At 43.3% G+C, this 27,182-nt stretch overlaps 1 protein-coding gene across 2 annotated transcripts in view; it reads left to right on the forward strand.

Annotated features, from left to right (window-relative positions):
• Positions 1–4,140: 4,140 nt before the first annotated feature.
• TMEM161B (transmembrane protein 161B) overlaps positions 4,141–27,182 on the forward strand; it is a 28,717-nt gene continuing 5,675 nt past the window's right edge. Inside the window, exons 1-9 of one of the 2 annotated variants that reach the window (XM_035099832.2) lie at positions 4,141–4,330; positions 10,335–10,438; positions 12,576–12,659; positions 13,237–13,334; positions 14,383–14,539; positions 21,743–21,894; positions 22,958–23,018; positions 25,206–25,346; positions 27,026–27,139. In XM_035099832.2, the coding sequence (XP_034955723.1) occupies positions 4,328–4,330; positions 10,335–10,438; positions 12,576–12,659; positions 13,237–13,334; positions 14,383–14,539; positions 21,743–21,894; positions 22,958–23,018; positions 25,206–25,346; positions 27,026–27,139 (914 nt within the window). In that variant the 5' untranslated portion in view covers positions 4,141–4,327. Of the gene's footprint in view, positions 4,331–5,414; positions 10,439–12,575; positions 12,660–13,236; positions 13,335–14,382; positions 14,540–21,742; positions 21,895–22,957; positions 23,019–25,205; positions 25,347–27,025; positions 27,140–27,182 lie in introns of those variants that run through there. The other variant, XM_035099831.2, reaches the window with a different exon arrangement.

Here is a 27,182-nt window from a genome sequence, read left to right on the forward strand (position 1 = left end):
TCAGAAATGATTTTGTTGCAAATGTGACATTTACACCTCTGCCATTGTTAAAAAAAGTGTTTTGGTTTGTGGAATTTGGTAGCTTCCAATTATGCCCCCCCCCACACTCCTGGCCCACCAAAGTGCAAGGTGGAGCGTATTTCAGAAGCCTCATGGGCTCTTCTTTACTGGGCTGGCCTTTGAAATTCAGGATTAATTTGGAATGAGTAGGGAGAAATGGATGGGGAACTGTTTGGAGAACTCGTCTGTGCAAACGTGTGGGGGAGATGTTTCTGGATCAGGCCTTTGGTAACAGTGGACAATATACAGTGGTGCCTCGCTAGATGAATTTAATTCGTTCCATGGGTCTTTTCTTATAACGAAAAATTCGTCTAGCTAATCCCATAGGAATGCATTGAATTTTTTTTGAATTTTTTTTTGCCCATAGGAACGCATTAATTGAATTTCAATGCATTCCTATGGGAAACCCTGATTCGCTAGACGAATTTTTCATAAAACGAATTCGTCTAGCGAGGCAACCTCCGCTCGAAAAATCATTTCGTTAAGCGGAAATTTTGTTAAGCAGGGCATTCGTTAAGCGAGGCACCACTGTACTTAAATTAAATAGAGAGAGAGAGGAGTGAGAACACAGAACAGCCTGGAGAAATCTAGCTCCCAGGGTTCCAACTGAGATGACTTTTTTTCTTACCCAACTGCCACCACAGGATTTTCAAAAGCTAGGTTGCCCTGAGGAAATAAGAAAGGTTCCCAATTGCAGGGCCACCACCCAAAAGGCTCTGTTCTTGCCAATGTAACCAATTTCACCAGCAGGAACAGAAACCAGACCTCAGACCAGAGTCATCCTTCCCATAGGGGCTAGTGGCTCGTTGCGCCAGGGCGTCGGCCTCTCAGGGGCGCCCCAGCATTGGCGGGGTGCACAAGCCACTAAGCCCTATGGCTCCGCTGCCTCCTCCTCTCCTTCGGCCGTGGAAATCCCGTCAGCTGCTGCCCACTGAGCCACTGTCGCCTGCTGTAGCGGCGGTGGTGGGAGCGGCTCCCGAGGGGCCTCCTCCACGTCACTGGTGCCCGCCGCACCACCACCACCACTCCCGGGGCACAGGCGGTGGCGTGGCAACCGCCTCCTGCTCCTCGGGTTGCTGGGAGCGCAGCCAGAGGCAGCGGTGGACCGGCCAGCCGGCTGGGGAACAAGCAGCGCACTGCAGGACCCAGAATTCACCGCTCACACTTGTTTCCTCCGGTGCGGATGGCGGCTGCTGGGCCACGTGGCCTCCGGGCTGGGGAGGTGGCGGGAGCCGGGGAGCTGCCCGCGCCCTGGCTGGGGCGGAGAGGGGTCGGCGGTGTGACCTGGCAGCGGGACACCGCACAGCAGGTGAGGGGCGGCGGGAAGCCTGGGCTGGTGGTGCTGGGGACCCTGAGCCAGGGCGAGAGAGAGCAGCTTGGGGAAAGGGAGTGGGCGCCAGAGGGACCTTTACGCCACGGTGCTGGATTTACTTAAGACAGCACTCCCTCAGACCTGGATCTTTGATTATGACCATGGTTAACTGCAGCAAGGTAAGAAGGTAAAGAAGAAATGGAGGCAGTGAGAGATTTTACTTTCTTGGGTTCCATAATCACTGCAGATGGTGACAGCAGTCACAAAATTAAAAGACGCCTGCTTCTTGGGAGAAAAGCAATGACAAACCTAGACAGCATCTTAAAAAGCAGAGACATCACCTTGCCGACAAAGGTCTGTATAGTTAAAGCTATGGTTTTCCCAGTAGTGATGTATGGAAGTGAGAGCTGGACCATAAAGAAGGCTGATCGCCGAAGAATTGATGCTTTTGAATTATGGTGCTGGAGGAGACTCTTGAGAGTCCCATGGACTGCAAGAAGATCAAACCTATCCATTCTGAAGGAAATCAGCCCTGAGTGCTCCCTGGAAGGACAGATCGTGAAGCTGAGGCTCCAATACTTTGGCCACCTCATGAGAAGAGAAGACTCCCTGGAAAAGACCCTGATGTTGGGAAAGATGGAGGGCACAAGGAGAAGGGGACGACAGAGGACGAGATGGTTGGACAGTGTTCTCGAAGCCACCAACATGAGTCTGACCAAACTGCAGGAGGCAGTGGAAGACAGGAGCGTCTGGCGTGCTCTGGTCCATGGGGTCACGAAGAGTCAGACATGACTAAACGACTAAACAACAAGAAGAAGAAGGTAAAGGACCCCTGGATGATTAAGTCCAATCAAAGGCAACTATGAGGTTGCAGCGCTCATCTCGCTTTCAGGCCGAAGGAGCCGGCGTTGTCCACAGACAGCTTTCCAGGTTATGTGGCCAGCACGAATAAATGCTTCTGGTGCAACAAACACCGTGACAGAGCACACGGACTTTGATTTAGGCCTAGAAAGCCAACACAACTGGTGCAAATAAGTGCTGCCACATCTTTAGGTCTTCTGGCTCACATTAGGATCCTGCCCCTCCTCACTGGTTACCATTGGAGTTGCCTTAGAAAACACGTTGCCTTAGTCCAGTTTTCTCCCCCTCCCCCCGCACCCATCCAAACTGGCTGGAGAACCACCAGTTTGGAGGAAAAAGAGGGGAGGATGCTCCATGAGCTCAAGCACTTCTGCTTGCCTGATGAAATAATCTCCTAAGTATGACATTGAATCCCTCCCATAGCACCCTTCAGCCACCAAATGCCTATGCAAACTGGAATATCATCCTAGGATGCAGAATAGGCCAAGTGGTGGCTGCGCGTGCATGAAGGTTTGGTGTGTGACTGGGCTCCCACTGAAACAAGAGCTGTTGGAGCATCCATGCTGTAACTCCTTCCACCTCATGCTAGTCAGGATGCACACCTGTGGATCCATATATCCTAAAGACACCAAAGTCTCTACTGATTTCCATTCCCAGGAAACCGAACCTGGGTAAGTGCTGGAGCCTCTCGGAGATTGGGGTGAACGCAACATTGGAGTGAACAGCTCATTATTTTCATTTCGATTGTAAGCCACCTTGTCTATTTTTTTTATAGAAAGGTGGAACATAATGCTTAATTATCTTTATGTGGTGCAAGCAATTCTACTGAGGGGTGAGGGGCTTCCACATTTCTCTCGCGTCAAAGCAGCTACAAATGACACACACACACTCCTTTAGACTGAATATGTATGTATGTATGTATGTATGTATGTATGTATGTATGTATGTATGTATGTATATTCGCGACTCGGCAACCAGAGATGAGCTCGTGCAATAATTTTGGTGTCCGCGTTAAGGAGCTGGGAGGCTCGCGGTTCTGCACGGGTGGAAGCAAAGCGCGCAGATGAGGCTCCTCGGGCGGGAAACAGGCTCCTCCTCCTCAGCGGCCTTAGAATAACGGCAAACGTAGCAGGCGGCATGCGCGAGCTGCCCCCAACCGCCTTTCGTCTCAGTAGCTCGCGCGAGACTCCTGACGCACCTTCCTCCGCTCCCCCTCCTTCCACGGCACGAGACATGCCAGCCAAAACTTCCGGGTGTACGCACTTTCTTACCAGGCGGCGGTTGGTTATAATGATGCGTGCGCACACAGCCGCCCTTGGCGCTTTTCAGGGCGGCGCATGCGCTAATTGAATGCGCCACTCCGCTAGTCAGTCTTCCCTCCCTCTCCCCTCATTGACTGTGTCTCTTATCTTGCTCTCGTTATTTGCCGATCTCTTCACACCGTTTTAAAAAGCCTAGCCTTTGCCAACTATCCTTGTGCTTAGCTACCTATGAGTAGCCGTCTTGCGGGGGATTGGGGGGTTGGATGAACAGCGACCTGCAATACACACACAGATAAGAATCACAAGCGAGAGGCGTTCCCGCTTCACCTCAGACTATTTTTCTCGGACAGCAGAAAGGGCGACTATGGTGACCTCCCATGTCACGTGACAGGGCTCCTGCCCTTGCTGCCCGGCATCGGGATGCCCTCTCTTGCGCCTGATAAAACAAATAATTCAAGAACAGCATGTTATGGGAGAAATGCATTCCCTTTCCACCTAGAGTCTCGGTGTGAAGCAATTGCCTCTCCACCGCGACTGGAAGAATGCGACGAAGCGGTGCGCCGCGAAACGAGAGGATCTTCCTTTCTCAGGCGGATCTTCTGGGCAGCCCTCCTCGGGGTCCTTGTTCACCTGGGTCCCGGCGTGACCTCTGCAGGCTTTGGGAGGCGTGAGCCGGGCATTAGAAACCGGCGTTAGCTGGCGAGAGGGGTTCCGAGCGGCACCGGAGCCTCCCCGCGAGCATTCTGCGCTTCTCGGCTCGCGCGGGGAGGATTTATGAGCTGGGTGTGGGGAGAGCCCGCGAGGCGGCGGCGGCGGAGGCTACTGGGGCAGCATGGTGAGTTTCTGGAGGGTGAGACCTCGGAGGGGAGAAGAGAGGCAGGAAGAGTTTGAAGTTCTACCTAGAGACAGTTGGCCCTTTTAGGGCTTTCGGGACAAATCTCTGTTCCGAAACGAAGGCCGGGCCTTCAGATGCTGCGGACTCCCATAATCCCTACCCTATGGACATCAGCCCATCTTCTGCCCGACTGCCTACTTAGGGATGTGGGGTTTCCTGTTTTCAAATATCCGTGTGCAACCTCACAGGAGGGTAGTGATGGCCAGCAACTGGGATCAATTTAAAAGAGGACCGAGCAAATTCGTGGAGAAGGGAGTTATCGATAGCTACTGATGGCTATGCCCTTACCTCCACAGGGAGAGGCAGCGAATGCTTTTGGGTGCCAGTTGCCGGCAAACACAGAGGTGAAGGTCCTGCTTGTGGGCTTCCCACAGGCAGCTGCTTGGCCACTGTGAACAAGATGCTGGGCCCAATGGGGGGCAACTGTGCTAATCTAGTAGGCTCTTCTTAGGTTAACTTGGGGAAGTGTGGCCACATGTGTTCTCCTTTTTCCAGTGTGGGTGGACTTTCTAGGTGGGGTGGGTGAGGCCTAGTTTCATCTGACCAGCTACTGGCCCCAGGCCTGCTGATAAGCCATTGTTCCTGTTGTTCCTGCTCTTCATTTGTGATTCAGGGACAGTCAATTGATCAAGCTCAATGGAATGCATAGAGTGTGTGTGTGTGTGCACTGAAAACAAAAGAAATCACCAAGTCAATGGTTATATTCAATCTGAAACTACAAATTTACCCAGCTATTCTAATATATACCATATAAAAATATAGTTGGGTTTTATTTGCTTGTTGAGAACTGCTTTGGCTGAGTCTAATCCCTTTAATATTGCTGTTCTTAAATATAAGCACAAGTTGTTAGGCTGGATAAGAAGGGCATATAAACCTGCTGAAATAGCAATTTCATCTCACCTGCTTCTGTGATGAAAGGTAGTTGTCTCCTTGTACCATACAGTACTTGATCATTTCACTTGGAAATATACATAAGTATGAGAATGAGCACTGGTGGTATTGGTACAATTTGCGGGGGTGGGTGGGTGGGTGTCTGCAGATGGCACCTGTGATAGTAGTAAGCATTCCAGATTTCAGTCATCCAACCACTGCTGAATTAGTGGTCAGACTATGTTGTTTCAGTGACCTGCAAGTCCTTCTGTAAAACTTCAAAGGAAAAAAAATCAACTTCATAAATGGTATGTGTTTCAAATCATCCTGAATTCCACTTACACTGCATTACCTAGATTTGCCACCAAGCATACACTTAAGTCATGGTGTCCAGGGAAATCTCTGCTCTTTCCCAACTGTATTTGTGTGATGTGCCATATATGTGTTTTGCAAACGTATTTGCCACATTTGCACCATGTAAGCTTTACATGTACATCTAAAAATATTAGTGGAAAATGAACCCAAGTGTATATGGGATAGATTGCCCCATTAAATACTATTTGTCATATAGTTAAGTGGAATTGCCATACCACTGAAACTGGATGCCTCAACTCTTGGGAGAGGACAGCTATCAACAACTTAAGCACATTGCTTGTGACCTTCCAAAAGTACCCGTTTATCTGCTGTGGGAAAAAGAATGCAGTATTGCTTCCAATCTAGTGATGAAAGTCATTATTTATTTATTTGTTATTTTTACAGTATGCTTAAAATTGTTCTACACCACTAAAAACAATAAAATTAAATAAATTGGGGGGGGGAATCCAAAACAAAAAATCAACATAGCAGCAGGATGTAAAACAAATAAAAACATGCATTATGCTCTAGAGTTCTTCATTGCAATTTCAGGTGTATTGTCCTATTGTCAACTTGAAAGTGAGAACTGAGACCTTAGTTATCCACTGAAAAGTATTTCTTTGGTACTTTTTGAGTAAAACTCTGCAATAAACTGGATTATCCTAATACTGTACTAGGCCAGCACTGGTGAATGTTTCCTGAAACACGGTATAGTGACCAGCTGAGTGGATGTCCACTGATGTAGATCTGGAAGGGAAGGGGTTCTCTTCTTATGTTAACCTTATGGCTTGAAAATCAGTGCTGCACATCTCTTTTCTAGTTTGCTGTTTAGACCAGGTCCTGTATTTCAACATGGCTCATTCTATGCTAGTATTGCCCTGTTGGGGAACTGGGGTGATCCTGGAAAAGGATGGAAAGGAGCAATATTTTCAACTCCTTTCACATGGCCCAAGGCTTCTGAAACCACAAAAGAGATGGTAAGGAGGAGTCAGGCTACAGAGAATCCCATGCTGTTGAGACTGTTGAAAAAGCTTTAGAATTCATACTACATATTATCTTTAGGGGCAAAACTTCTTAATGTAGGCATGATAAATGTTGCATGAGCTATATCGTACTTTAAGAACCCCTTAGCCAGTGGTGTTTGAGAAACTAGGTCACTAAGCAGCAGTCTTCTGAACTACTTATTATCTTCCATTGATTTAGACTGTGGGAAGCAACCTTGTACAACTTGAACCTAGTGAATCCTGCCAGGACCTGTTTAGTTTCTGTTTTCAGCCTAGACTTGAGGATCTGTTGCATTTCAGCAGAGCAAGGATGCAGCTCCCAGATTTCCAGCTCTACAGAGTGGCATTAGTTGCTATCCATACTATGAGTTAAATCTGTATACAATTTATATAATAGATTTTCATTTTTTACCTTTTGGAGGCAGTGGGAATGGGGTAGACTTGTCACGCTTCATCATTAGGAAGAGAAGCACAACATTCCTAAAGTTTAACACTGAATACTCCTGTTCACGCACCTTGACACACAAATATTTCCTGCAAATGCATATATGAGACCTAACTAAGTCATAATCACAGTAGATTCATTGAAATCAATAGATTCATTTAATTTCATTGATTTCAGTGGGTATATTCTGAGTATGGCTAATGTTGACTCTCGTCCTCTGTATCTTTGTGTTATATTCACAATCCTTGCAAAAGAGATGGATGGATCACGTGAATGGAAAATGAGTATATAGAGAGCTGATCTTTCTTGACCTTGTATGCACAGTGGGAATGTATGCAAGCCTGAGAATTGTTCTTGTGCTCTGCTTCATGTAGAGCAGTGGTAGCCAACGTGGTGCCCTCCAGATGTTGCTGAACTACTACTCCCATCATCCCATGACCATTGTCCATGCTGGCTGGAGCTGATGGAAATTGTAGTCCAAGAACATCTAAGGGGCACCATGTTGGCTACCCTTGATGAGGAAAAGCTGTGTGAATCAACCCTGAAATCTTAAACTCAAGAGTACTTAATATGCCTAAAGGATTGGTGCTTATAGTGAAGCTGTTGTTTTTGTTGGAGAAACTACTAATGCTGCATTGAAAACAGTTTTGAAACTGAGTTTCAAAAGCAGCGTCCCAAATCAGCCCTGTAGTCATGATATTTCTAAAAAGTAATACAGTGGTACCTCGGTTTATGAACACAATTGGTTCCGGAAGTCTGTTCATAAACTGAAGTGTTCATAAACTGAAGCGAACTTTCCCATTGACGACTGGGCGTATAAGACGACCCCCAACTTTTCCAGTTAAAATATAGAGTTTGGGATATACTCGCCGTATTAATAAAACGACCCGGCGTATAAGACGACTCCCGACTTTTGAAAAGATTTTCCTGGGTTAAAAAGTCGTCTTATACGCAGGAATATACTGTACTTAAACTGAAGCCTTCATAAACTGAAGCGAACTTTCCCATGGAAAGTGGATTAATTCGTTCCAGACGGGTCCGCGGAGTACTCAACCTGAAGCGTACTTAACCCGAAGCATGGGTGTAATTGGTTCAGGAAGTCTGTTCATAAACTGAAGCGTTCATAAACTGAAGCAAACTTTCCCATTGAAAGTAATGGAAAGTGAATCCGTTCCAGAGGGGTCCGCGGCGTTCGTAAACCGAAAATTCGTAAACCAAGGTGTTCATAAACCGAGGTTTCACTGTATAAAATCTGAGAAATAGTGCTGTGGTGCTCTGCGTTTCAGTTTACTGTATACATTTTTCTCTCTGTTAACCTTGTTTCCCCCCTAGATCACGTCTTCCATATTTAACATGTTTTTTCCATTGCTCTATGCTTACCACTTATCACAATGCCTTATCAGAATGTGGTTCCAAACTGTCTGACCTCTAGATATTGTTACAATGCAGCTGCTAAATTCTATTCAAAACAAAGTGCTGCAGCAAAAGTAAATATTAGGCATAATTGTGTGCAAACAATTTTCTTGCCCTTGAATAAGTTATTTCCTGGAGGTCTTTTATAATCTGACTGTATTATGGTCACTATTTCTCCATGAAATCTCAGACTATGATTTATCATAGCACTGGGATGAAAAGTGTATATGATAGATTTATGCAATAGTAATATGTTTGGTAAGTAATAAAGTGATGTTTAGCAATTGGTGAGCCTTGCTTTTTACCAATATTTTTGGGAAACATGGATTGCCGACTTGGGTATATAAGATGCTAAAAGCATATTGGGCAGTTTTCTCTCACTGTGAAGTAAAATGTTAGTCTGCTGCCTCTCAGATGGTGCACTATGCATGCCCAGCAGTTTTTTTATTCCAATATGCAGAAACCTGAAAATGGGTTCCAAATGCCACATTAAATTAATAATTTTTGACTGGTGTAGGTTGCCAAATAGATGCTTTTTTTTTGTGCTGCTGCATCACACTGTTGACTCATGTTAAGCTTGTAGTCCACCAAGACCCCTAGTTCCTTTTCACATGTACTGCTAGTAAGCCAGGTGTCTTCCATCCTATATGTGTGCATCTGGTTTTTCCTGCCTAAGTGCAGGAAGTATTTGGTTTGCTGTCTTTAGAATTGAGATGCAACTTTTATGTGGATGGGGTGGGGTGTGCATTCTCTGTCTTGCATTGGTAAATGGAGAACTGGAATGTGAACCTGATGTGTGATATGGGATGGTGCTTGGGGAACATTTTGTGTGTGTGCGCTTTCCTTTGTAACTGGAGAGCCTTTCTGACTCCACCCACTGTGGCCCCTGGAAGATGGCCATCTTTGAATTCAGCCCTTGGACCGAAAGAGTTTCCCCACCATATATTTAGTCTCTGGTTTTTTCTTTGTTTTACTTCTTATTCCATATCTTTACTTCTTATTCACCCAACATAGATTTCTAAAGGCTTATAGGTATAAGACTTTGTGATGGAAATTACCACATGTATTCTAATTATGCAAATTCATCACTACAGTGTTGCACAGACCACGTTGGAAAGTATTATACTCACAACCTCTTTATTTTAGGCTGCAGACTGGATATGCAGGTGTACAGTATGGTAGCATGTAACATTTCTTAATTTTTTTTAAAAAAATAGCTTTTATATACAAAATTGTTTTATTTATGAAATTGTCATTTTTATAATTCAATTGCTTGGAAATATTTTAGAGAAAGTGATTCATAAATGGTAATAAATACAGTAAACATGTGGGGAACAGAGTTGTCATGTGCCCAGGAGCAATGGTCAGTCACTCTCTTAAGTTTCCTGTAGTAGGCACAGGTGTATCTGGGCTTCTGCATGTATTATGAATCAGCTCTAAATCACCAGTTTTTAAAGATAAAAGAGAGAATGGACCCAAGTCTGGAAGTTGTGACTTGTTTCTGACAAGTGACTATTTGCAAGCTAGGCCCAGGCAGGGTAAGAATTTGAACTGAGCATTCTCTGTCCCCCTTTAAAACACATTTTTAAAAGTAATGGTGGTGGTTAGGTAATTGATTTGATCTTCAGAAATATTGTGCTACAATGGAAAAACAGCTAGATGTGTGCTTTCTTTGCTAGAAAGCCATATTTCTGAATCCTTTATCGATGCCTTTATGGACGGATTAGGACGAAAAGTCGTAAGTTCACAGTTACAAAAACAACTCTGCAGTATATAAAGGTTCATTTTAGAACTGTAGGCTTTGAAATATAAAAAAATGTTCCTGCATGTTAACATACGTTGGCTTATTCCTCCACAGGGTGTGATAGGTGTGCAGCTGGTGGTTACCATGGTGATGGCTAGTATTATACAGAAGATCATACCTCACTACTCTCTGGCGCGGTGGCTTCTCTGTAGTGGCAGGTAAGATAAGGGCAACAAATTGAACGTCTGACAAAGTGGGTTCTAGCCCATGAAAGCTTATACCATAATACCACTGATAAGACTGTAAGGTGTTGTTGTAATTGCCCAATTCTGTAATGCATTTGCGTTTACCTAGAAACAAATCATAGTGATGTGCAGATCTTGAAAGTTTGGCTTTCAGTAGAATAGTCACTTTCAATCTTTTAAAGTCATTTGGAGATTTATCACTGTACTGTAACTTCAGATGAAATTGAGTAATACGTGGTATGCTTAGTTATACTACTGTGTATCTTAATGAACATAACTCTTGGCAGGGTTCTTGTTGCAGACTATTCTGTTCCTCTTAATCCTGTGGCAACATATTTCTTCCTTAAGTGCCTGTAATAAAATACAGTTCCTCCTCTAGTTGAAATACAAAGTTGAAAATGAAGGAAAGAAGCGGGATAGTTTATTCACAAGACAAGCTGCTGTTAGGGGCAAGTATGCTATTTGTGATGCATTTCTTAGTGATCTGGATCACAATAGTTCAAGATTAGTCATAAATTTCCATTTGGATGTGTTCTTTTCCTTGCGGGTTGTCTTGTCAACAGATAGTTCTGAAAAAAGGGTGAAGTATTAGCAACATAATCCCCTAGCTTGCAAACTATTCTGATATAAATGTTCTGAAATTCCAGATTGCAAGAATTAATCTTTTTTTAAAAAAACATTCCCATAGTAAGAAATCAGTTAAAGATGTTGATTAAATAATTCCACACCTAGTTTAAACAAAATCATTTAAAAATGTGTGAGGCCGAGGTGTTCAGCTGATTGGTTTTACAAGTAATAACTAATTATTTTCCCATTCACCTTAAATTATTTCTGTTCCAACAAGTGGTGAATTGATTATTCAAGTAAGGATTGTATGAGCCAGGTAGCTGGATGGGAAATGCAAGGAAGGATTGTGGGAGCTGGTACTCATCGTCAGTAGCTGCTTGTTTTAGACAATTGCTCAAACATCTCACTAGAGAGGACAGGTAGAAGCACAAATTAGGCAGGAGGGGGTGATATAGTTGCATAGAACCTTGCTTGATGTTAAAACAACAGCATTTTGTTGGACTCCTATACAGTGGTACCTCGGGTTAAGAATTTATAATGGTACCTCGGGTTGCAGACCCAATCCTTTCCGGGGTGCCATTCGCACCCTGAAAAGTCCGCAACCTAAGCGGCGCTTTTGTGCATGCGCGGAGCGCGTAGACCGCTTTTGCGCATGCGCGCGCGGTGGAACCCGGAAGTAAGCACTTCTGGGTCCGCTGTGTTCGTAACACAAAAAAACGCAACCCACAGCGGATGCAACGGTATGACTGTAATTCGTTCTGGATGTCCGTTCTTAATCTGAAACCGTTCTTAACCTGAGGTACCACTTTAGCTAATGGGGCCTCCCGCTGCTGCCGCCACACGATTACTGTTCTCATCCTGAAGCAAAGTTCTTAACCCAAGGTACTATTTCTGGGTTAGCGGAGTCTGTAACCTGAAGCGTCTAACCTGAAGCGTCTGTAACCCTGGGTATTCATTGGGACTGTCATGGAATATTGGAAGTCCTGACATTAATTTAGCTGCAGTAGTGAAAATATTGCATGCTACCAGTGGTTATTTTTGCATAGCAACATAACCCTTTTCTGTTTTGTTCTTAACTCTTATTAACCAAGTTACTTAGAATGTGGGTTTTTTGCTTTCAGAAGCTGTCTGAAAGGATAAAAATGTTGAAAATGTAGGCAAATGGCAAAAAGGTGGGGTTTGGGCAGAAATGAAGAGTGAGTGCTCTGCCCCCCACCTCCAGTCACCAGAGGCTCAACCTCATTAGCTGAGTTACAGCACTTTTAAACTGATATCTTTGCAGCTCCTTATGTGCGTTTCTGTAACATAGTAAGCTACTCTTTTGAAACCTCAATGTACAAAAGTGATACCAGCTTGGAAGCTCATTCTGATAACTGGGGCTATCTACTACAGGGCAACATTTATGTAAGGAAGTATGTGACACATGATAACATCAGCTTGAAATCAGGAATTTTGTGAATGGACAAGAAAGCAAATTCTTTGATATTTAGTCTGACAAACACCTGTATTTCTGTTGGTACCTGCTTCTTCAAAAATCTGGTAGCTTGCGATGGTATCTGCATCCCACAGAAGAAGAATTACGTATTCTTGCTGGGAAGCAACAAAAAGGAAAAAGCAAGAAAGATAGGTAAGTAAGCAATTTGAGCCCATCACTATTTTTCAACCTCTGTCTCCTAGCTAGAAAATGGGGTTGACTATTTGCTATTCCAATTAGTCTTTGAAAATGAAGAAAAATACTGTTCTACATATGGAAAACTGGATGGATGGATGTGCACATCTGCCCCCAATACACATAGAATAGTATAGAATAGAATATATAAGGTATTTGCCTTCTCTCTCCACCATTATTCCCATATTGAGTATGGCTTATAAACTTTGTTGGTTTGCTGTAGGAGTGGCTTACTCTCTGTTTGTGGCCCTGATCCAAACCTTTTTTCTCCCTCCCTCCTACCCCACCAACTTTGGCTGCACCAGATAAATCACATACATGCCATCATCAGATTGATCATTTGGCGAGTGGAACATGGCAGTAGGTCCCACTCTTCAGCTCAACCAGAAGGAGTGGTGGTGGTCGTGTGTGTGTGTGTGCATGCACACACAGAAATTCTCTCTATCTCAGAGAGAGAGAGAAGGAGAGGGAGACCTGGTAACTTTGATGGCACTCAGCATATGGAACGGTTTTTATGATGTGTCTTTCTTTACAGGAAATATAATGGTCATATTGAAAACAAACCGCTAACCATTCCTAAAGACATTGATCTTCATCTGGAAACAAAGTCTATTACTGAAATAGATGCATTAAGTAAGTGTCTGAGACCATTATAAGTTGCATGGTGTCACAATTGTGTATTCTTTAATCCTAAATGTATGGTGTTGTCCAAAGAGAGCTACATAATTCTCAATTCCAGGTTTGTTCAGGTACTTTCTTGCAGAACAAGCATTTCCAATGGTGCAAATTAGCCTTTTTTGAATTTCAAATCTGGCCCCTGTTTTAAAAGCACTTGGGAGGTGAAGGGTAAGTTCCTTATAGCTGTCACTAACTTTGCATAGTAAATTGTGTAAGTTGAGAAATTAATTCCATGTAACACCCAATATTTGTTTTACAGTTTCTAATAGATCATGAAGGGAGGCAGCTATTTTAAGTTTTACATTGGAAAGATTTACTTCACTTTGAGCATCAGTGCATTTTGGAGGAGGACTTTCTGATGGCATACAGAAAGGGCTCCAATCAGCATCATTTTAGAGAGAGAAGACCCACTATACATTGTAGGCTAAGCTTAAAGCTTTTAAGCTGTCCCAAGATGATACTGATATCAAACTAGTCATGGTAGTTCTCATAGAGTTATGTATTTGATGGCAGGTAGAACACACACTTTGCAGGGATGCAATCCTGATCAATCCATGGCATCGTCAGATAAAACACCTGTGGTAGCAGAGCTGGGGAACATCCCTGTTTGTAATCCTGGCAAGCCATTGCTATTCAGAGTGGACTGTATGATACTGGATGGACCAGTAGTATAGCTAGGTATAATAAAGCAGTGAATCCATTTGAACTGGATTCAAGGAGCAATATCCTCCTTGCCAGAAAGCTTGTGCCTTCTATTTGGTGTACAGTATTTGGATATTCTAGCTATTTTCCGCATTTTGTGATTGGTCTTGTAGTAATCTAATTATAGTTGAAAGTTGTTGTTGGTTTTTAATTTTTTAATTTTTAAGAAAACAACAATGAAAGGTTGATAACTGCAGTTCATGTATGGACATCTTGGGTGTATTTGAAACTCTAGGAACCACAGATACTAAAATTGTTTTCTGCTTGTATTTTAGTTACTAAGTAGCCGTTTATATTTCAGCCTTGCATTATTTTCCTGAATATCAGTGGCTGGTGGACTTCACAGTTGCGGCTACAGTGGTATATTTGGTTACTGAAGCCTACTACTGCTGGGTGAAGCCCTCACAAGAAATGAATATCAGTATAGTCTGGTGTCTGCTTGTTCTGGCTTTTGCAATGTATCCTTTTATGGTGTCACAACTGTTCTGTATGACTTCTTAAAAGAAGATCTAATGTTCTGTGAAACACGCAGGATATAATTTGTTGCTTTTAATTGAATCATAGGAAGTCTTATGGTAGTGTTCATATAAAGCGTGCATAATTCATTATTACATAGTGCATTATTCTGTATGAAAGAATTTTTCTTTGTCCAGAAGCATAGCCAACATCTACAAGACATGCACAGTACGGTACAGTAATGCTTAGCTTCCGCTTGCTGGTCTTGGCAATGGTGACTGGATAGTACCAAAGAGGTGTTTAAAGAATGCTGAAACAGTTTTGCACAGTCTTCCTATATTTTCAGAGACAGAGTAAGTTGCAAATAAGTTGTTGAGCCTCATGCCAAGCCTCCCCCTTCCATCCTGTTCCGGATATTTTTGGCTTTAAAAATGACTTTGTATGTTTTAGGTGTACACAGCATTCTTTGTCAGGCTGGCTTCCATTCACAGTGATAAGATTTGTACCGGTAAGAAGATTGAGTAAATACCCTTGCTTTCTAATGTCCCCCCCCCCCCCCGTCTAGTGCTAGTGATTGACATTGCTGCTCAGGTATTGATAAATAGCCTTTTATGATTTGTTTGCTGACATAAGTAGAATAAATCATATTTCTAGTTTTAGGGATCAGATTTTCTGCAAGATGCTGGTTTTAATGTTTTTATTGTAAAATATGGTAGCTAAACAAAACTGTCCTATTTATGAACTCTTTCAAGGGCCTGGCTGTAAAATCTTAAACTAGATCATGTTTTGTAATTATTTGCATAGGGAGAGATACAAAATTGTAACATTTTGTTAGACTCTAAATACAAACTTGTACTAAATAATTGGACTGCAACAAAATTAGGGCTTCTGCCTACAGCTGCCTATATTGCACAGCATGCAGCAAAAGTCATAGTTATGAGTAACATATACAGTACTAAAAGGAGCACTTGTGTGCAGACTGCTATTGTAGAACAGTACCACCAGCAGCAATCTATATATAGCTCTTTTTCTCTCCTTTGTAAGAAGATCTCAGCATGTGCCAGCCTCTGCTTATCTGCAGGCTTGCTGTCAAAGAGGAGACCCTGCAAAAATACGGCAGCATTTAGGGTAGGGAATGAAAAAAAGTCAAATTGCTGATTGCTATCTCTTAGTTGCATAGATTGCCCTAAACTATTATTTTGCATTCTCTTGAAGCTTTAGATATGCTTTAACTTTGCTAACTTTGGAAGAGGATAGCACTGCATTATCTACTGGATAGCTCAGTCGGTGCTGATAATGCCAAGGTTGCAGGTTTGATCCCCATAAGGGAGATCTGCATATTCCTGCATTGCAGGAGGGTGGATTAGATAATCCTCAGAGTCCCTTCTAACTCTATGATTCTATGGCTGGCTACACCCGCCCACACTCACAACCTCTCATATTACAGTATATGGAATGAGATCTCCATTGAAGAGTTTTGCTCACTAGCTTGCATCTCTTTTTGCTGAAATCTGTCTTCTCAACCATAACTTACCCACCCCCCCAAAACCCCAGATGGATATATGGGCAAAAAATATGAAGAATCAGACAGCGCTCAAAAGGTGGTGGCACCAGTAGTATGTGGCATCCTTCTTTGTACTCCAATCTGGTCAACTCCTACCACTTCTGTACATTGTCACATAATTAAGAAAACAGACAATTGCTGCTTCTGTAACAAGTGCTGGTCAAACAGCTTTCTGAAGAGAAGCTTCATAATGAGTCTAAACTGGTTGAAGCAGAGGAGGCAGAGTTCAGTACAAGATGTTGGTGTCTCTTGAGCTGATAAAGTCAAATGAAACAAAATATTAGCAGTGTTCCTGGTACGTGGATAGCGGTTTAATCAGTGTAGTTCATGGCTAAAATAATATTTACCTCTCTACGCTATGAATCAAATAAATGCCCAATTGGAGGTGACATTCTTAAGTATGCATACTAAAATCTGTTTTGGGCATTGTTGACTAATGAATCCCCAGGCCATAGGGTGTAGGTACATCCAAATTCTGATGTGAATTATAGTAAGAATCAGTATGGATTGATACAGTTAATAAGTGCTTGTGCTCTTAAAAGTGTTGCTTCAATAGCAGTATGTTTGCATTACAGGTGAAATTCGGAAAATTAGAATATCGTCGAAAAGTGCATTTATTTCAGTAATGCAACTTTTTATTTTTAATTTTTATTTTAATTTTTACAAATGCCTTCTTTTGGAAATTCCACAGTAATAAAACAAATAGTTACAATAATACAAAAATAAACAAAAATAAACATCGCTATTACATTTCATTAATTACATTCCATTTATATTTGACCCACCTAACAACAAATAATTACAATTACAACAAATAAAGGCTTGACATGTCATGCATCTATCTCATATATTGGTTTCACCTTTTAAGTTGTGTTATTGAAATAAATGCACTTTTTGACGATATTCTAATTTTCCGAGTTTCAGCTGTAGTTGACTAACAGTATTGTGTTCTTGTTTTTTTAATGAAAACTCATGTTATTTAAACTATTTTAAAGACTTTTGGAAACTGATGATAGTGTGATTAATAGAGGAAAAATGATTGTGTGATCATGTTATCAAGTCACGTTAATAATAATAATAATAATAATAATTTATTATTTATACCCCGCCCATCTGGCCGGGTTCCCCCAGCCACTCTGGGCGGCTTCAAAAAAAAACCAGAAATTCTAAAATACAGAAATCCATCAAACATTAAAAGCTTCCCTCAACAGGGCTGCCTTGAGATGCCTTCTAAAGGTCTGGTAATTGTTCTCTTTGACCTCTAGTGGGAGGGCATTCCACAGGGTGGGTGCCACTACCGAGAAGGCCCTCTGCCTGGTTCCCTGTAACTTGGCTTCTCGTAATGAGGGAACCGCCAGAAGGCCCTCGGAGCTGGACCTCAGTGTCCGGGCAGAACGATGGGGGTGGAGACGCTCCTTCAGGTATACCGGACCGAGGCCGTTTAGGGCTTTAAAGGTCAACACCAACACTTTGAATTGTGCTCGGAAACGTACTGGGAGCCAATGTAGGTCTTTTAGGACCGGTGTTATGTGATCTCGGCGGCCGCTCCCAGTCACCAGTCTAGCTGCCGCATTCTGGATTAGTTGTAGTTTCCGGGTCACCTTCAAAGGTAGCCCCACGTAGAGCGCATTGCAGTAGTCCAAGCGAGAGATAACTAGAGCATGCACCACTCTGGAGAGACAGTCACTGGGCAGGTAGGGACTCAGCCTGCGTACCAGATGGAGCTGATAAACAGCTGCCCTGGACACGGAGTTGACCTGTGCCTCCATGGACAGCTGTGAGTCTAAAATGACTCCCAGGCTGCGCACCTGGTCTTTCAGGGGCACAGTTACCCCATTCAGGACCAGGAAGTCCTCCACACCTGCCCGCCTCCTGTCCCCCACAAACAGTACTTCTGTCTTGTCAGGATTCAATCTCAATCTGTTAGCCGCCATCCATCCTCCAACCGCCTCCAAGCACTCACACAGGACCTTCACCGCCTTCACTGGTTCTGATTTAAAAGAGAGGTAGAGCTGGGTATCATCAGCATACTGATGGACACCCAGCCCAAACCCCCTGATGATCTCTCCCAGTGGCTGCATATAGATGTTAAAAAGCATGGGGGAGAGGACAGAACCCTGAGGCACCCCACAAGTGAGCGCCCAGGGGTCTGAACACTCATCCCCCACCACCACTTTCTGAACACGGCCCAGGAGGAAGGAGCGGAACCACTGCATGACAGTGCCCCCAGCTCCCAAGCCCTCTAGACGGTCCAGAAGGATGTTATGGTCGATGGTGTCAAAAGCCGCTGAGAGATCCAGCAGAACAAGGAAACAGCTCTTACCTTTGTCCCTAGCCCGCCGGAGATCATCGACCAGTGCGACCAAGGCAGTTTCAGTCCCATGATGAGGCCTGAATCCTGACTGGAAGGGATCCAAATGGTCCGCTTCTTCCAGGCGTGCCTGGAGTTGTTCCGCAACCACTCGCTCAATCACCTTGCCCAAGAATGGAAGATTTGAGACTGGGCGATAGTTGGCCATATTGGCCGGATCTAAAGATGGTTTTTTAAGAAGCGGTTTAATAACCGCCTCTTTCAGCGGGTCTGGGAAGGCTCCCTCATGGAGAGAAGCATTTACCAACCCGCGAAGCCCATCGCCCAGCCCTTCCTGGCTAGCTTTTATAAGCCAGGATGGGCAAGGATCAAGGAGACAGGTGGTTGGTTTCATTCGTCTAAGCAGCCTGTCCACATCCTCGGAGGTAACAGATTGAAATTGATCCCACAAAACTTGACTAGACAGGACTCTAGCACTCCCCCGCCCCGGCCCTGCTCCCACGGTGGAGTCTACCTCTTCCCGAATCTGAGCGACTTTATCTGCAAAAAACTTTGCAAAATCATTGCAGGAGATCATGTGGCCCGTACTGGGCCCGGATGGAGCAGGTGGTTCCGCTAAATTGCGAACCACCTGGAAGAGTCTCCTGCTGCTGTTTTCTGCAGATGCGATGGAGACGGTGAAGAAGGTCCTCTTCGCCGTCGCCATTGCCACTTGGTAGGCTCGAAGTTGAGCTCTAGCCCGTGTCCGGTCTGATTCAAAATGAGTTTTCCGCCACCGGCGCTCTAGCCGTCTCAACGACTGTTTCATTGCCCTCAGCGCCGGGGAAAACCACGGGGCTGTCCGGGCTCCATGCAATCTGAGAGGGCGCTTCGGAGCCAGACAGTCAATAGCGCTGGTTAACTCCGCATTCCAGCGGGCCACCAGGGAATCAGCTGAAAGGCCATCGACATGGGATAAAACATCCCCTACCACTCTTTGGAAGCCAATTGGATCCATTAAGTAGCGGGGGCGGACCATCCGAATCGGTCCCACCTCCCTGCAGAGGGAAAGGGTTGCGGAGAAGTCCAGTTGCACCAGAAAGTGATCTGACCATGGCACTTCTTTTGTTTCGCTTTTACTTAATGTCAGATCACCAACATCCATAGAGGTAAACACCAAGTCCAAGGCATGTCCGCGGCTATGAGTTGGGCCAGACTTATTCAGGGACAGCCCCATGGTGGCCATGCTTTCCACGAAGTCCCGAGCGGCTCCTTGTAAGGTCGTGTCGGCATGGATGTTAAAATCCCCTAAGACAACCAAGCTAGGTGTCTCCAGGAGCACATCCGACACGACCTGAAGCAGCTCGGGCAGGGAATCCTTGGTGCAGCGGGGAGGTCGGTACACCAAAAGGAATCCTGTACTGCCTCTATTGCCCAACTTCCAGAACATGCACTCAGAGAACTGGGTCTTTCCAATAGGACGCCTGGTGCAAACTAATGACTTCCTAAAAATCACTGCAACCCCCCCTCCCCGCCCAGATGGCCTGGGTTGCTGTGCATAAGAGAAACCTGGTGGGCAAGCAGCGCCAAGAACGGGCCCATCGGCTTCCTCCAACCAGGTCTCTGTCACACATGCCAGGTCAAATCCTCCATCCACAATCAGGTCGTGAATGGCGGTGGTCTTATTCATCATCGACCTGGCATTGCACAGCAGCACCTTCAGGTCATGTGGGTATCCCTTGCTGATTCCAATATCCGTCCGGTCAGGACCAGACCTGGAGGCAGGGATAGTCCTCAGACAACGACTAAGTCTGCCTCCTCGGTAATGACATGGTCTGGTCTTAGCGTAACTCCTCCTCCTACCCGTGACCACTGAGATCGGTTGTTCCAGTGCACACCCCCCTGTGGAATCTGCCCCAGCCATTTTGCTTGCTGGGACCCCCTCCCGGGCAGCCCTGACCCCTCCCCTTAAAAACAAAATAAAACCTCTGTAAAAAACAGCAAAGAACTCAACAAAAGAAGAACACAAAAAAGACAATAAAACAATAAAACCAAAAACAATAAAAATTACAAATACACTAAAATTTAACAGATTCCCACCCCCAACTAAAAATCCCTCCCACCTACCACCCCAAACACAATAAAACAATAAAACCAAAAACAATAAAAATTACAAATACACTAAAATTTAACAGATTCCCACACCCAACTAAAAATCCCTCCCACCTACCACCCCAAAGAAGATAAAAACATTAAAAATTCTTTAAAAAGCATTTTAAAAAGGACTCTGTGCTGTTTCAAGTTCCCCTGGGCAGCACCAGCAGCAGAGCGGCGGCAGCAGTCCTTTATGAGGCCTTCCAGGCCCCGCCCTAGACCAGGTGGAAGGAGGCAGGGACAGGGCCTGTGGGCACTCACAGCAGGAGAGAGTCCTGGGCAGCACCAGCAGCAGAGCAGCGGCAGCAGTCCTTTATGAGGCCTTCCAGGCCCCGCCCTAGACCAGGTGGAAGGAGGCAGGGACAGGGCCTGTGGGCACTCACAGCAGGAGAGAGTCCTGGGCAGCACCAGCAGCAGAGCAGCGGCAGCAGTCCTTTATGAGGCCTTCCAGGCCCCGCCCTAGACCAGGTGGAAAGAGGCAGCTTCTGCATAAAATTTGTTAAATTCTGGAGTTTCTGATCAGAAAGACTGTAAGCTTTAATATCCTAATATCTCAAATTAATTTCAGCTTCCTTTAAAATAAGTGAAATTAATATTCAACTGTACAAAAAGCTTGTTTGGTTTCTACAGAATTGTTGGTTTTGGATGTAACTTGGGAGAAATCAAACTTTGTTAAGATCAACTCCTTTTATACTTCATTTCTGAATAAATCATTGGTGCTAGCTCTCTTTAAATAAATCTCTTTAATAGATAAACTGGAAGTTGTATCTAATTGTGTCTCTCTGGTGATGGGAGTCTTGTTGTTTCGAAAGTGGCTTCCATTAGTGGTAAGGGGGGAAGTTGGTTTTAATTTATGCCCTCTGCACCACCCAATCTACTCTGGGGAGTTTGGAGACCCTTAGGAAAACTGGGAGTCACGCAAGGGATTCCCCTCCCCACACAAAGCTTTCCGCCATGGAAACGTCTGCTGAATTAAGCAGCCTTCCATCAGCAGAGAGAAATATACAATTAGATACAAACCAGGATCTGAGCAGCTAGATGCACTATATACGTAGTAAGTTTAGTATGCATTGGCAGCACTGTGTTTAAACAAATCCATTCAGCTATACTTTCTCCATATAATTTTCATCCTAAAATAATTTTTGGCTAATCTACGGATTGTGCAAAACTATTTTTTCCTTAACTATTCTTATGTAGCAAAATATTGTTTTCATTAACTACACACTACTTCAAAGTAGAAGAGGGAGGTGAGCGATCCGTCTGCGTAACCTTTGGCTTCTTTTTCTTTGTCAAAGCCATGACCATTCTGATAGTAACAGACAATTATCTAGAATTTGGACTCGAATCAGGTAAGACCTTAAAACGTTGTGTTTGGGCAACATTAATATCCAGAGTTGGATCTAGAGAAATGTTTATACAATATTTATCTATTTTCAAAATTTATAGACTGCTGTTCATCACAGGTCACAAAACAATTTACAGAGCAGTCCATAAAACAAATCACCGATCAAATAATTTGGTGTTTAAAACAATAATAAACACAGGGAAAGTGGGCATAATACAACTTCTTTTAAATGCATGCTGGAATTGAAAGGTCTTTGTCAAGGAGACCAGTAGAAGACAACTTTTTGATCTGGCAATCCCCAAGCCCCCAACCCACCCCTGGGCCCTGCCAAATGGGGTAGGATGTGGAACAGGAGGAAGGGGGGATAAAATCAGGTGGAAATACTTGTGCTGCTCTGGTTCTCCAGAAGCGGCTCTGCAGGTAAAGGCTGGCTCCCTCGGCCTATAGAGTGAGATGAATGCTGTAACCCCTGAGTTGTCTGCGACTGGACCTAATGGTCAGGGGTACCTTTACCTTCTGTGTACAAAATCTCTCATAGAAAGTGTTTCCACAAAATTTTCAGCACTAACTTTTTTTCTGCTCTGCACCTTCACATCACAGCACACCATATACTGATCTTTGAGGAGCCAAAAGCTCTGAGAAAGTTCAGCCCAGTGTGTGTTTTACAAACAGATTCTTTCTCAAAATATTTACGACTGTTTTGCCTACTTCTAACCTTAGCTTGTTTTCATTTCTTCAGCTCTTACTGCAGTTGCCTGAAGTACCTCTTCTAGAAATTGGTTATGCTCTTAGGTTGTAATTTAGGCCCATTAAGATCAACACTGTTGACTTCAGGTGGATATGGATTGCACTCTTAAAAAGAAGACAGTCTGTTCACCCTTAAGAGAACATACAAATAGCTCTGAGATATTTTCCAAGGCCTTGCCTGTTCATAATTGAATTAGAGCATTCTGACTGGTGAATGAAGAAAAAACTGGCTAACATTTGAAAATTACCTCTAAAATGTTTTGTGTTGCTAGTGTTTTGAGATTCTGCGTTTCACCTTGTGCAAAATTTTCCACATGCAGGCTTCTCAAATTTTTCAGAAAGTGCTGTGCAGTTTTTTGAAAAGCAAGGCTTGGAATCCCAGTAAGTATAATGAACAACTATGTAGAGATGTGTATTGTTATTACTGGGTTCTATTCAACTAAATTTTACTTAGAAAGGACCCCCTGAAATTAATGGCTATGATTAATTTAGCACATTCATTTCAATGGGTCTACTCTGGGTAAAGGCTAATTGAATGCAACCCATTGAAATGTTATCCATGCTCTCCTTTTAGTTGAATTTTGTTTGTATTAAGGTTCTTTAATTCACAGGAGCACACAGGACAAGGGTTTCAAACCCAACAAGGCCTTTCACATTCTGTTCATGACAGTAATTCTTTGTATACCTCAAACTGCTTCTGAAACTGTTGGGTACAGCTTCTAATACAGCACATGGGAGCTACTCTTGACAGAAAGTAAAGGTTCCAGTGGACTTTCATGATATGGGTCCTGTTGCGGTAGGACCTCATATTCCTGAATTCCACATTCCCGATGTACCGGACCACACTTTCTGTTTTTCAGTTACTCCTTTTGAATTTGTAGAAACTGCAAAATCTTATGAAACAAATGTTTTTGAAATGGGAGGTCATAATTTGCAACTCCACACTTTTAGAGGAAAGGTGATGAAATGCAAGTGAGAACAGGGCTCCTGTCCTCTTTTTAATTATTGAGTTTAGTTGCATAACCAGCTGCAATCACTTAAATTTCTTATTGTATTGGAACTCTGTCTTTTTCTTGAGTCTTGTCGGCTGGCCATTGAGCTAATAATAATAATAATAATATTTATACCCCGCCCATCTGGCTGGGTTTCCCCAGTCACTCTGGGCGGCTTCCAACAAAATATTAAAATACAATAGTCTGTCAAACATTAAAAGCTTCCCTAAACAAAGTAATATCTAACTAATTTTGACCTCTGCAATGATCAGAAATTAAATTCTGATAATCATCAGGTGAAACCTCCAATTTGTTCATCCACAGATGTAACAGATTCTTTAAAAGTCGCTAGCAGTAAAGTGTGACAGTTGGCAAAAGGTTATTGTTCTCCATCCTGTGGTAGGCTGCAGGATCAGTATCATGATTTGAAGGGTGTGTGAGAGATTATACACATAAAATAATCATAGAAATGATGAGTTGGAAAGGACCACAAGTCCAGTTAGTCCAACCCCCTGCTATGCAGTCAACTTTTGCCCACAACCCTGAGATTAAGAGTCCTATGCTCTACCAACTGAGCTCTCTCTCTCTTATGTATGAAACACACAAGTGGGACCTTCAACAAAAATATTGCATTGTAGAGAGTTCCTATTCGGAATGCAAGCCTTGCCCTCTTATAGGATACATTATTCCGTTCCACCCCCTCTTCCATTCCACTCAGTTCCCATTGACGATGCTCAGTCCTCACCAATCATGTTTTTGATGTTCTTCCCCTGCCCAGGTGCACACAGATTTTTTGGGTACTTTGTAAACCTGGGGTTTTCCCCAAACTTGCTCCTGTTACCTCTCTCTTCTGGTTGTGATTCATCATGTTGCCTATATAAGTATCCACAGATGGAGAAATAGTTTTCAATTAATATATAGCAAGAGTAGGCAACTGGATCTGGTGGACAGGCTAGCGCCTTATGTTCCCCACCCCAAATACCCATCAATCATTGAATGTCAGTCGACCTATTTTATCTACAATGGGGCTTGCAAAACACTATATACAGCACTCTGCAAGCCCTGACAACTGGTTGATTGTTGAGGCAAACCTACTTTTAGCACAGTTGCATCTTTACCTGTATCTCATATGAGGATGTGTTATGAGGTTGTGTGTAGGTATGGTTTGGTCAAAATGGTCTGGCAGAACAAATAGGAAGATATGGCAGACCTAATTTGACCCATGGGCTAGAGGTTCCCTACTACTGATACATTGATGTTGACCCACAGAGGTGCACACATGCACCTGCTATTCCTCTCCTGTAAAAAACCAATGAACAACCCATTATTGGGCAGCAAGTACTAAAGGAACTTTTGCATAAATGACTTGATAGCTCAGATATCTATTATGCATCCTGCAAGAGTAGATTGGTTTAATATTTCTGATTTTCAGTAATAAGTTGGAAGGGAAATATGGCTTTTGTTTGCTTTTTTGTTTTCCTTTGTCATCATGAGGTATGTAAGAGCAAAATATATACCATGTCCTTAGAATGTTGGATAAGTTGACTATTGTTTCCCTTTTCCCCTTTTTTCTTAGGGGTCCTGTTTCTAAAATAACCTTCAAATTCGTCTTGGCTATCCTTTGTTCGTTTATTGGTGCTTTTTTGACATTCCCTGGATTGAGATTGGCTCAGATGCATCTGGATGCTTTGAGTTTATCAACTGAAAAAATCACCCAGTAAGCCACGTCATGTAGAATTTTGCTTAAATCTGCCAGTAGTAATATTTGGGCATCACTTTTTCTTTTTCCTCAGCTAAAATGCCAATTCATAACCAGTTTTCAGGGTACAATAAAAGTCAAGGAAGGTTGTAGCAATGGTTCTGCATGTAGAAGGTTTCTGATTCAGTCTCATGCATCTCCATGCAGAGCTTGAAAAGATTTCTTTTTGAAACTCTGAAGAGCCGCTATTAGTTGGTGTAGAAAGTACGGATCTAATGGACCAATAATCTGACTCTGTATAAGGCAACTTCCTATTTCCATAATGAAAATATGGCTAAACCATCTATTAAACATGTTAAAAGAAGAAAAGGCAGAGGTGAGGAGAGGAGGAAAATGAGACTTCTGTTCAGAAGTCTTAAAGGTGAATACCCGGCACAATTGAATATCTGAATAGAGCACATTTATTCAGTGTGGAACCTGGCATAGTGCAGGTGAAGTGGCCCATGCTGTCTTAAGGCACAGCGGTGGCAGCTCCAAATTGTGTGTGATATCTGAGACCCCAGGAATGTTCAAGAATGCTGGACAGGAATAATAACATCATGGTTGCCTGTGCCTGTAAGCAACCTTGCTGCTGCATTCTGAACAAGCTGCGAATGATGGAGAAGCACTGTTGGAAACCCCTATAAGAGGATTAACAGACATTTAGTCCTGTGGCTAACCCAGAGATAGGTTGCATGGCGGGTCAGCCTGGGAAGTAGTTTAGGGACATTATGCCACTGTGAAGGATCCTCAGACAACTTGATCATTGGATATGCTCATAGAAAGATGATGCCCATAAATTATACTTGATCTGCTGCCTTCTGTTGGGCCCTGTTCACATGCAGAAACCCATTAGTTTCATACCAGCTACCTCTTTCTACCTGCATTGCCTCAGTGCTTTTAAATTGCAGAGATGTTGATTGCTAACTAAACAGTTTATCTGTTTCAAAGTTTCCTTCTCTACTGTCTAATCAACAAATATGCTACTTTAGAATAACAGTAACTGTATTATATTTCGGTTCATTAATAAATTTGTGAATCAGGTTTGGTGTATGGATTAGGGGTGAAGCTGTGCATTCATTGGCATTCCCTACATTTAGCTTGACTGTCAATGTAATAGTCTGAAATATCTGTTCGGGAACCCCAAAGCCCAATGAGCCTGCCAGAGAGTGTGGGGCATTCCTGGGCACATAGCTAACTCATGTTCAGACACTTTGAGCTTTACTGTTGCACTGTGTGCAACTGTATAGTGAATTTTACAATATAATCTAAATTGAAAATTTGGTAGTGGCAAACAAGCTAGAGCCATTATGTGTCTTCTTCCTGAAGAAATGATGATGCTTTATTAAATTTATATACTGCCCTCCATCTGTAAATCTCAGGGCGGTTCACAACATAAAAATACAAGATCCCCCCCCAAAAAAACACACACATAATAAATACAAAAACAAAAACAAACCAATAACCTCACCCAGGATTAAATACAGGAGATCCAGCATTTTCAGTGACTTTTTGAAAACCACCGTCCTAGCAGATAAAACAAATGTATCAGAAGGATTATGAGCTAGATTATATGTATTTTACTTTATTTTCAACATAGCAGTTTGAAAACGCAGTTATTACGGTTCATTAATTTTGTTTCTCTATTTAACTTTCAGAACTCTGCTGCATATAAACTTCCTGGCACCCCTCCTGATGGTCTTATTGTGGGTAAAACCCATTACTAAGGACTATATAATGAATCCCCCATTGGGAAAAGAGAATGTGCCTTTGTAAGTTGCTTTTGAAAATCTACCTTGTAAAATCTTACCGTGC

The sequence above is a fragment of the Zootoca vivipara genome, chromosome 11, assembly GCF_963506605.1.
Source record: "Zootoca vivipara chromosome 11, rZooViv1.1, whole genome shotgun sequence".
NCBI classification, from domain to species: domain Eukaryota; kingdom Metazoa; phylum Chordata; class Lepidosauria; order Squamata; family Lacertidae; genus Zootoca; species Zootoca vivipara.